This window comes from Parasteatoda tepidariorum, chromosome 1 (genome assembly GCF_982258835.1).
Source record: "Parasteatoda tepidariorum strain Cologne lab strain chromosome 1, Ptep-v5.0, whole genome shotgun sequence".
NCBI lineage: Eukaryota > Metazoa > Arthropoda > Arachnida > Araneae > Theridiidae > Parasteatoda > Parasteatoda tepidariorum.
In genome coordinates, this window is record NC_141755.1 from 105368808 (window position 1) to 105381054 (window position 12247).

The 12247-nt window shown below is 28.3% G+C and overlaps 2 protein-coding genes across 5 annotated transcripts in view; one reads left to right on the forward strand and one right to left on the reverse strand.

Annotated features, from left to right (window-relative positions):
• SMC2 (structural maintenance of chromosomes 2) overlaps positions 1–9643 on the forward strand; it is an 87873-nt gene extending 78230 nt beyond the window's left edge. For both annotated transcript variants that reach the window (XM_087150156.1, XM_087150167.1), the window contains 3 exons: positions 5523–5674; positions 6549–6696; positions 9445–9643. In XM_087150156.1, the coding sequence (XP_087006282.1) occupies positions 5523–5674; positions 6549–6696; positions 9445–9558 (414 nt within the window). In that variant the 3' untranslated portion in view covers positions 9559–9643. The remainder of the gene's footprint in view (positions 1–5522; positions 5675–6548; positions 6697–9444) is intronic.
• Positions 9644–9720: 77 nt separating this feature from the next.
• Positions 9721–12247, reverse strand: part of LOC107450377 (gephyrin) — a 56137-nt gene continuing 53610 nt past the window's right edge. For all 3 annotated transcript variants that reach the window (XM_087150183.1, XM_087150188.1, XM_087150186.1), the window contains exon 20: positions 9721–10164. In XM_087150183.1, coding sequence (XP_087006309.1) covers positions 9937–10164 — 228 coding nt within the window. In that variant the 3' untranslated portion in view covers positions 9721–9936. The remainder of the gene's footprint in view (positions 10165–12247) is intronic.

Sequence of the window (12247 nt, forward strand, 5' to 3'; positions counted from 1 at the left end):
TAAAATATAATTCAGATTATTAGCCGTGAGTTTAAGAGCTTTTAAAAATTAAATATCGAAGAAAAAGAAACACACAAATAGAAATGGAACCGAAAGTATTACCTACTACCGGCTTCATTTTTGTAATTTCCGGTAAGTTGGACAGCTGTCATCTGTTACTAAAATAGCTATAACTAAAGTTCTGCTTGACGTGCATTCAAAAACAAAACAGTTTTTAAAACTAGAAACATTGGGCATTATTATAAAGCAATAAAATAAAAAAGTGATTTTTTGTGAAAATCCTCTTTTTTAAGGTAGTCGGATACCTTAATTGAACTTGTATTAATTTTTTATTGTAATATTATAGGTGAAATTCTCATATTTTGTTGGGGGGAAAACGCACATATTATTTACTTCTTCACATTTTGTAAATAATCATTACATTAAAAAAAATTTATTAAATATCATGAAATCTGTAGTAGTAATAGCCCAAAAAAAAAAGATCTTTGACGAAATCACGTAAATTGGACTCTTCAACTGTGTGTTTCGTTTTGAGATTAGGTTGTTGTTATAATATCGTTAAAAAAAAAATATCGGATTTTAAAACTATGGAGAAATCAGTAGCAATAACTTCCAAAAATTCCATAGAATTATTGCCTTAAAAAATAAATACTCAAATGCGAATTTTTCGTATTGTTTGAAATGTATCGGGATGTTTAAAAAGCATGTGAAAATCAATATAAACTCGAAAATACAATTGGAAACCTTACATCATCAGTACTGCAATATGTTGAGTGTTTATAGTTTAAGTAATTATAAATAATGGTTTAAAAAATCTTTAAATTAAAATTTATATACACATTTTTTACTTCGCTATATGTAAGTGCTTATGTTATTTCCAATTTTGAATTTCTTTTTTTTACTTCGATAATTTTGCATGATGTATCAAAACTTTAGTTGTGGCCTAAAAAAATGTTAGCAGCCTCAATGTTAGCAGGTATGTTTTAAGTAACTAAAATTTAATAGAGGCATGTAAACGACTAGTAAAATGTGTGCTAGTCATATTTCTTGTAGACCAAAAACTTTTCGAATTTCTATCCTTGGTTTGAGTAAGAATGCCTATTGTCATTTTACTTTCTTTCCCAACATACAGAGGGTTGTCACTCAACAGGGAAAACCTGGAAAGTTCAGAGAATATAAAAATTACCAAAAATAACAGAGAATTTTGAGTTTTCTTTTAGAAACTGAAAAAATGCAGGGAATTTTTCTTATTTTTGTCTTTTAAAAGATGGTGACCACTCAAAGTGCAGTTTATGAGATTTACGATATTTAAAGATGATATTTCAACTATACGGTATCTCCAACATTTTAGATTTTCAAATTCATGACTTTTCATGACTAATTCCAGGAACTTTTCATGACTTAACGAAATTATTTTCTCCAACATAAACACATCAATAAATTTAAAAAAGCATTATAATGACATTAATTGAAATGATAGGTATAACCAAAACAGTTAAACTCTGCATCTTCATATTTATAAATTTTAAATTTGAAAAAACGGAGAAAAAAAAAAAAGGAGTTGAAACAATGAAATAGCTGAAAAAAATACAAAAGCAAAAAAAATTTTTCGCTTTTTTTTTCCTGCAGATTTTTAATCTAAAGATAATTTTCTTGTTCATCGGAAAGAAAAGAAATACTCCTGATTTTTCTGTTCTCATTTTGAAATAAAAAACAATTCGCCAATGACTGGCTTGCTTCATCTAGAATTTTAAATTGATAAAATAAAAATAACAAATAAATAAACAAAAAAATAAACAAAATAAACAAAAAAAAACTCTGAAATAACAGACGTTTAAAAGATAATTCACTCTAGAAATAATGTTTTTTCTTTCATTTTTTGAAAGAACACCATTTTTAAAGAACATGACAGAAACATTTTATATTTTAATAAAACATGACTGTGAGTAGGTGATTTTGTTACAAATTCAGATATTCGGAAAACCATGAAATTAGCAGGAGGGGAAAATCAATTTTGAAAATTCGGTGACCTAAATCCATGGGTTTTTTTTTAAAAAAATAGTTAAAATCATGACATTTCATGACAAATTTTGTTCAATGCCGAAATTCATGACTTTCCAGGTGCGCGGATACCCTGTATCTATTTCATTTACTATAGCATTATTTATGCGTGTTCCTTTTCCAGCAATTAAAACTAATAGATATCGTTAGCGTAATATAGCTCACACAAGAGCACAGTTATTGTTATGTTTCATATTAATATATTGTGTATAATATATACATGGAATTTTTTTTCCAGATTTGAGTGGCAACCTTATAAATTCTTCTTGCTTGCAAACCTGCAATTAAAGTTAAATTTCCCCTGCTTAACTGTGGGGTCTTCATTGGATGAGTTGTACTTTCTCTTTTCATCTTGACCATATTATTCAATACACCAGCTTTTAAAATTTCTTTTATACTCAAATTTTATAGTTAACCCTAAAATACTCAGCTTTCATACTTTTCATTTCTTTTGTGGAGGTGTTTTATCTAAATTTTATAATCGTCATTGAACAACCAACCCAGTTTTTGGACTGTGGGGTCTTCATTGGATGAGTTGTACTTCCTCTTTTCATCTTGACCATATTATTCAATACACCAGCTTTTAAAATTTCTTTTATGCTCAAATTTTATAGTTAACCCTAAAATGCTCAGCTTTCATACTTTTCATTTCTTTTGTGGAGGTATTTTATCTAAATTTTATAATCGTCATTGAACAACCAACCCAGTTTTTGGACTTACGACTATTAGTGTTCAACTCCTTGTAATTTTGAACCCAATCCAGAAGACAAGGAAACTCCTGAATCAAGTATTGAGATAAATTTGCTTTCGCGGAAGACTTTTTGTTGGAACTAACCCACAATTGCGTTATATGGAGAGGAAGACCAAGAGAACCTCACACGGTTAGCCTCAAGTCAAAGGCACTCTAACCCATGATCCGTCTACTACAGAGGATATTTCACATTAGCACTGTAGTCGGTGAAAGCCGGATGCGGAATTCGTATCGACCAATCATCGCTGGGAATTGCACTCGGTTCACTACATTTTTAGGCGAACGCTCTATCCCTCGTCATTGAACAGCCAACCCAATTTTGGGTTTACGACTACTAACGTTCAACTCTGTAGCCTTGTAATTTTTGAACCAATCCAGAAGACAAGGAAACTCCTGGATCAATACCCCCAGAGGTATGATTCTTTATGGGAACATGGAGGACTTTGTGACTCGACAGATTTAACATGCGCCAGTCACCATTTACTACATGGGGAGTCTTCGGCTGGTGGGGATTGAACCCATGAACTCTTGGAGATGGGCCCTGTGCCCTGCCGACCAGGCTATCCTGACCAAATTATGGAGATATTGGAGTGAATTGATCTTTCATTTCTTTTGTCCTTGAATTGAAGATTCTGAAGTAGTTAGTGTGGTGTTAATTTTATATTTTAAACTGCTGAACTGCACTTCTGAGAAGAACATTGCATTTTGCTGAACAGAGATACTTCACAATTATGGGAAAGATACGAAGTGAGGGACAATTATTCCAAAATCCTTTTTATATTTACACATGATGTGACTGCAAAAAATTGTAAATTTGCTGTTTTCATCAGAAAGTGTTAAAAAAATCATTAACTATTCCTTGCTCCTGAAACAACTAAAAACATAAACAAATTAAGGCAAGTTGCTGATATTTAGTCATAAGAATATGTGGCTTTAGAACATTTACAATTCTCTTGCTTGTAGTTTTTTTTATTGAATTAAATTATACAGCATAACATTTTATTTAACTTTAGCTCAAAAATTAATGTTATCTTCTGTAACATTTTCATATCCGAATGTTCCTGAAATATTTTTCTAAAAGGTGTGAAAGTTTTCATATTTTTTCACCAATAATTTTTGTATTATGAGAGTGACAGTGTGTATGGTAAAAATTTTCTTGAAACAATGGTGATAACAACTGTAATAACTTTTTTATTTTATATGTTTCAACTTAATATTGTTGTTTTCTCATGGTGTATTTTTTGAATATTTCACTTTTTTTTTTTTTCAATTTAAAAGTTAAGAAAAAAATCACAATACTGAATTTTATTGTTTTAAAACAATGTAATATTGTATTTTTATATTATTATGAATTATTTCAAGTACAGAAAACTGTGAGAAAATAGCTTTATCATGAGGAAAAATTTTCATTGTTAGGTTACTAAACAATTAATGCTTGATAATATATATACAGTACAGAACCCGTTATCCGGAAATCAGAAAACCGGAACGAAATTCGATAAATTTTCCCGCCATTTCTTTAAAAAAAAAATTTTTTTTCCTCATAAGATTTTAGGATTTTTCTTTCTTTTTTGAAAGATGTTCACCTTACCATCATTTTGGAAATAATCATTAGTGTATTACTTCATCGTTTTTTCTTTTTAAGATTATTTCCAAAAAAAAATTTTTTTTTTTTTTTAGTTGGGTTTAACAATAAAAAAACGGCTTTTGCAGCGATTCAGAAAACCGGAAAAATCAGTTATCCGGAATAGCGATGGTCCCGATCGTTCCGGATAATCGGTTCCCTACTGTATATATATATAAAGATAGAGAGAATTGAGCTTTGGAGGAATTGTGAACTTATTATAATTGCTTTACTAAAGTAACCATTTTTTTAATGTTCTATACAATAAAAGCTTGATATAACTAGAAGTCTGCTAGTACGACAACTTGTCAAATCACTATCAAAATGCTAAAATAAAACTTATGCTTAAAATTAATAAACTTTTGTCAAATTGTTTTTGAGTAACATTTATTTTTGGCCATTTAAGTGAGGAATGCTATTAGAAAAAGGACAAAATGAATATTATTTTTACTAATTTTGGAAATCCATTTTTCACAATCCAGAAAAGTGAAAATTGAATAAGGTCTCATTGAGACCTTATGTCCTGCCAACAATATAAACCCGTTATGTTATAAAGCAAAGTGGGCTACTGATGGTCAAATTATCTGCTTGCTTCCTTAAAAAAAAAAAAAAAAAATCCTGCTATTTTTGAGAGACTTAACATACCTTTAAAAAAGAAATACACCTTTTTGCTGACCACATTTATTCCTTGATTATTATTGACCACATTGACATTTTATTTCCTATCAAGTTCAATGATGTCAAAAGCTTTTATTTTAGTTTTTTTATTTAGTGCTATTTTAACCTGAAGTATGTGTTATAGCGAGAAACTTGCTATAACAACTATTGTATTTCAGCTCATTTTTTTAAAGTTTTTTTACTGCATTAAATTTATGTTCTTGCTTATAATAACAAACCCATTTTCTATTGTTAATTGTTTTTATACTTGACAACATTTTATACTCTACACAACATTTTACTTTACTCTGCTATAAAACATACAACTCATACTTTACTTCACTCTACTTTACTAACAATACTTTACTTCACTCTACACAGCATTTTACTTAACTCTGCTATAAAACATACAACTTGTACACTTTTCAGGATTTTGGCTCAATATTCCGAACCCTGTTACCTGGTACGGATGCAAAGCTTCTGCCTCAACCAGGAAAAACAGTTCTGGATGGATTAGAATTCAAAGTAGCCTTTGGAGATGTTTGGAAGGAATCCCTTAATGAACTGAGTGGGGGACAAAGGTAATAGTGTCTTAATGAAAAATATCTAGATATTGCGAGGTCATCTTTTTCTTACAAAAGATGTCATTTTCTTTTAACTTCCTTTCCAATCATTCATCAGTTAGAAAACGTTTCAAGTGTAGAAAACTTTTTTCTAAATTTGGTGTATAACAAAAAGAATACATTTTGTCAAATTTTATCCATTTTTTGTTTTGTTTCATGTATTATTTTGAAAGTGGTATTTTTGTGTTATATGTTCGTAAATTAAATGCATATGATAAGAATTCAAATGAATATCATCATTTAAATACGTGTATTTACAATATAGTCTACAACTTCAATTTCTATTTTTATTTCATATTTGACCTAATTTTATTTTAATTTATATTTGCAACTAGTTTCACTATTGAAATCCAATGATGCCAAAACCTTTAGAATTAAATTTATATGGTAAATTTTATGCTATATTTTACTAACAGTAAATTTAAGAAATTATTGTGAAAAAATTTATTCTGGAAATTTTGGCATGAAAGAGATAAATTTTATTCCCAATTTTGTCAGACACACCAAATTATCAATGCCTCTTAATATAAATTTAAGTAAAACGATTATACTTTTTACCAGATTTATTAACAACATGTTACCTTTCATATTAGGAATACTACCTCTGCTTTACTAAAATCCGAAAACCTATATTTACTTGAAAATAAACTTATTTTTTAAGGACAAAGATTCAATCAATTTGTACCAAGCAATTTATTCATAAAATATGCATTCTTGTTCCCATTCATATTTGCCTCCTAAAAATCATACATTTTGGTGTATAAATTTATGCAAATTCTATCAATACACTGAGTGAATATTTTTGTTATAATTAAAATATCTTTTTCTTCAGGTCATTGGTTGCTTTATCCTTAATTTTGGCTCTACTCCTCTTCAATCCTGCACCCATATACATTTTGGATGAAGTTGATGCAGCGTTAGATCTGTCACATACTCAGAACATAGGGAAAATGCTAAGAATGCATTTTAAAGCATCACAAGTAAGCTTATGTGAAATATATTTAAATTAAGCAATTTCAAACTACATAAATATTTTTTCTTTCTTTCAATTTTATGACATACGATTAAAGGGGTGTACTTTGGTATGCAGACCAAAGCATTACTGCTGTACAAGGGTTTATTAAATGATCTTTACCTGTATAAATGCTGAACCAAGGATGCAATAAACTGAAGCAAGCATTTTTTTAAAAAAATTTAATATGCTTTAAAATATTAAGGAGTGAAAAACATTTAATATAGAAAATCCCATAGAAACAACTGTTTAGTAAAAAATGTAAATTTTATTTAAACATACCTGCCAAGTCTCCTGTTTTTTTTTTTTAATTAATGAAGTTTTCCATATTTCACGACTATCTCCCGTTTACTTGTATTTTCTCAAATTTCTCTGAATTTTTTAAAAAAATTTAAGAAAACTTTTCTTTAGTGATAAATATACGCTAGTGGCAAAAATACTTCTCTTAATCCTCAACAGATGGCACAACTGCCTGTACTGCAGTTCATGCGCTGCCATGCCAACCAAACTGGGTGTAGTGAGTATACTGCTGTGTTGTGAGAGGTTTATTCAGCAATTTGTTTTTTCCCAGATAACAAACTTCGTTATTTATCTACAGGAATCTGGCAACAATAGTTTATTTGCATCGCATTCTTAAACATAAAAGTATTTCAGTTTTCAGATTCGTTTACTATGGGTGTCAATTGGACCACTAAAAAATTAACTGTATATATATAAAAAGCAGTTCAAAAATATAGTGAATGTGATGTTAGATATCCTAAGCATTCCACATAGAAATGCAGAGTGCTAGAGAATTATGTCTGAAAGTTAAAAAAATTCGCTCCAAATTTTGCTTATTACTTTCTGATGAAAAACTTGAAAGCTTTCTTTTGATGAAAAGTAATTTCTATGGTAACTGTTATGAACAGATCTTTGATAAAAATTTCATATACAAAGCCGAATTAGCTACTTATGTTCGAAATATCAATATGTAAAAATTCTGTAAAATAAAGCTAATTATTTCAAATTATTTTGATGTTGAATATTTATATTATAAGTAATTATGAACAATGTTATAAAAAATATTTTTTAAATTAAGATTTATTTACATATTTTGTACTTTGCAAATTGTGTGTATCAAAACTGTACAGTCAGCCCAAAAAATGTCGTTAGTAAAATCCCTATTACTTTTATTTCTGCAATCTTTGCAGGTATGATTAAAAGTTTTAGTTTTTGTAAAAAAAATTTTACTGAAAAATAGAGCTGTTCAAGTACTCTGAATATTCATATTACATGGAGGTAATGAAATAAACTTTTTATCCCTTATAATTTCATATCAAAATGAGAAGCATAAAAGTATGGAAGTTCATTATTTTCTTCTTTTTCTTCAACATACACATTCTCCCCACCCCCCAATTTTTTAGTCTATTGTCAGTAAATAAAAATAAAGTATGAAATATGGTGGGTTTTACAACCTTAGTTAAGTACGCTTTATGTGTAATTATAATTCAATACACTTTTGATTCTGTAGATCTGCACATTTTTTGGCAATTCAAACATTTGATTGCTTAATTTTTTTAATATTCTCAAAAGTGGTCTTAATCAGTTACAATTAAATTTTAAATGGTTTTTAGGGTTTTCTTAAACAAAATTCTCATTAATCTTTCGTTTATTAGTTTGGCTTTTTAGCACATAGCTTATTTTTTTTCAATTAATACTCATTATCAATATTACTTGAGCATTAGTGTCAATAATAATATGCAGATTTTCTACAGTCACCTGAAACGCGAATAAGTACCTTTCCTCCTTATTTTTGCTTTTTAGTTCAGAAATTACTTTTTTTTATTTCAATTAATGCATATTACCAACATATTATCTTAATTAATTCAGCATCATTGGTGTAATTTAGCCCCATTGGTGTGATTTTTAGTTTCTCCTAAACGAATTAATACCACTTTCCCATTAATTTTTGCTTTTGAATACATAATTATTTTCTCCATTCCATTACTGTTGGTTTTAACTGAGTAATTTTTTAGAAGCATGTTTAAAAGAATTAATATAGATAAAATAAGAGCGTGTGGTATCAGACAAAGTATAAATTTGGTGATGTAGACCTTGCGTGCTACCACGTTAATATTCAATGAATTTATCTGACATAGTGAATATAAAATAAGTCAAAACATGCAATAATCTATTTTTTGATCAAATAGAATTATAAGCCAGCAATTGTAACTGATATTATCTTTAAAATATGTGAAAAATTGAATTTTTAAATTTAAAACAATGGCTGAACCAAGCAGAAAATTCCATTTCGTTTTTAGCTCATTTCACTCAGGCGGTTTGTTGTAAATCATTCGAATGTCAACAGTAACCTTTCTCTTCCTTTGAACTATCTGTATGCCGGAGGGTCTCGGAGTCTATAAAGAACACACACAGACATTCATTTTTATATCTATAAATTTTGTTAAAAGTTCACTTTCCTTTTTTTTTTTTTTAGTATGAAACCTGTAATAATTTTTAAACTTAGTGCCTATGTGAAATTCAGATTAACCCACTGACAGTTTAGCAAATGGGCAAAATTGGGAGACTGGTTTCACCACCCCAAAACACTATTTTTCTATCTTTATTAGAACTGCATGGAAAAACCAGTTTTTGTTATGCGGAGAGAACTGCAGGTTAATATACGACTTATTACATTTAAAAGTTACTGAAAATTTTACTTTTTTTTCTTTTTCAGTTCATCATTGTCTCATTGAAGGATGGCATGTTCAACAATGCTAACGTTCTCTTCCGTACAAAGTTCAGCGACGGAATGTCATCTGTAGCACGCTTTGCTCAAAGAGCACAGTAAAAACTTGCTTGTGTTGGAAGATCATTTGTACATTTATCATATATATATATATTGAACAGTTTGCTAATAAATATTTACACACAAAGTCTTACTAATGATATTGTCTGTTCAGAGCTCATAAAATAGACAGAATAAAGCCACTATAGAAGGAAAAAAAAAGTCTAGAAAAATGAATAACTTTTATTAAAAAAATTAAAATTTATAAATTATCAACAACAAACTTCATTTATAGATGTAAATATTCTTTTTATGCACAATTTTAACAACAAATGGTATTTTAAGATTAGGAGCATTTTATGTAAGTAAAATAGATTTGGCCACAAAAGCAATTCATATTGCTCTTGATAACAAGATAACAAATCTCTTTATGTTGACATCCTAAATCTTTTGTAAAAGAATAGCATTGACAATGGAGCCTGTTTTTAGACTATTCTGTTCATCTGTTCTTGGGGGCAGAACAAGCAATGCATCAGCATTCTGCATACTTAATAGGCGACTGCTCTGCTGACTGCCTGTGCTGTGTGCTATGAATGTACTATTAGTCCCGGGTGTTAAGGACACTCTGTAAAATTCTGGTCGTTCATCCAAGTTAACGTCATGCCCCAGCTAGTAAAACAAAATTTTATTCATACACATATAATTGATTTTTGCTTATAATAGTTATTTTAAAATTATAATCAATTAATGGATTGTACAATATGCAAAAATATAACACCCTGAATAACTTTTGATCAAATGATTGTATCTTCATATTTTGAGGACTCATCGCTTTCTAGTTATCAAATTAGACAAAAATGTACTTCTAACAATGTAACAATAAACATGCTTTTTTTACGACTGATTTGGATTCCTTACCCTCAAAATATGGGGTAGCCGCAATCTGTTAAAATTCTATGCAAAAAAATTTTAATAATTATTATTTTTGTAAAGCACCCAAAATTTTTCATTACTTTAAGGAATTTAATTTTATAATGCAAAATTTATATAGGAATCAAACTTTAAATATTACTTTCTTAAAATTAGATTTCTCAGGAACTATTAAGACTGATTTCATTCATATTTCGCCATATAAAAATACATTAAATAAATAATTGTGTAAAAAAAAATATCCTATTTTTTTTTACTATTATTTAATAAAACATTAGTTAAACAATAAAAGTTATTTTTGGCCTTTAATTTTCTTTGTATAAACTAATTTAATAATTCTTTGCAAAATTTTTTTGATTCTCTTGAAAAAATTCGAGATATGGCAGGGTTCATAGTTGTTCTAATACTCCTGATTTTCGTGTGTGTTCAGAGAAATATCCCATTTTCTAAGAATTCAATAGTGGATTATTGAAAAATTTATTTGAATAATGTTAGTAAAAATCTTAAAATTCAATAGTTCAAATTTAGAGACAGCCTACAAATTATATACTTTGTCAGGCATATAGCCTTACATACAGGATTCAATGTTTAAATCATTCATTCTATGAAAAAGAAACCTAATCAACAAAAGAAACTTTACATAATGATCAAAATCAGGGATCATATGCTTATTTATTATTTTAAGCCTTTTGTGTAGGCTACCAACATAAAATGCTCTCACTTTCCGGCATGCCAGAATGTCTTCTCACCCACTTGCTGCCATCACATAAGTGTGACAGAATTCTAGAATGTTTTAAACTCTATTAAGGTACAAGATGGCATTGCATCACCACATAATTTGAGACACAGTAGATTTGACCTTTTATTTGAAATAAGAAACAAATTGCGCACATGCAAAGATTATTGATTTTACAAAAATGAGGAAGAGGGAATGTTTCCCAATCGCATGCTTTATGACAGCTCTTTAAAATGAATGTGTCATGTAAATTATTAGAGTAAATGAAAAATTTCACATTAGAAAGTCTCATTCATTTTTGTTTTTACTTTATTGAACTATAAATTTAATGAGTCAACTATGCATTTTTCACAGTATTTTTAAGCATTGAAAAAATCAGTCAATAATTTAAAAAATCATTAAATGGTAATAAAAATTGTTTAAAAATTTAATAAAACAAGAAAAACTTAAGTATATAATATAAAGTATTGGAATAAAAAATCTATGCAGTATATGTCGTTATCTACTTTTCTGTAAGTTATTATTAAAACATTCATAGTCAATCAAACACTGATTTTAATGAAGAAATCAAACGCTTCTTTTTGTATAACATTATTTTTAAAAAAAGTTTTATTTTTTTTATTAGTAACTGCAGATTTGTTAAAAATCAACAAGTTTCATTTTATGTTAATCTTGCATACATGAAAGATTTTCAAGAATTAAGTTTCTCGACCTTAATAGCAAATTTTTATAACTCCTTGGTAATTGAATATTATTTTGCAAAAACTATAAGTTTAAAATGTTGTCATTAAAATCAATAAACACTTATATAATTGCTCTCAATAGAAGATAGCAGTTATTTTAAATTTGGGATTAAATTTAGCCAAAATCTGCATATCTCTAAAATTTTTGAATTATGAAATTAGTTCCAATAAATGCATTAAAAAAACTGGACTAACTTTACAAACCTTCCCCTCTTATTTTAAATTGATTTTAATGTATGTCGATCAAGTTAAAGTAATTTGTGAAATGCCATTAATCTTACTGAATTTTGGACAGTTACAATTTTATTCTAAAAAGTTAGGGATTAGCTGGTGCTGAAATTTA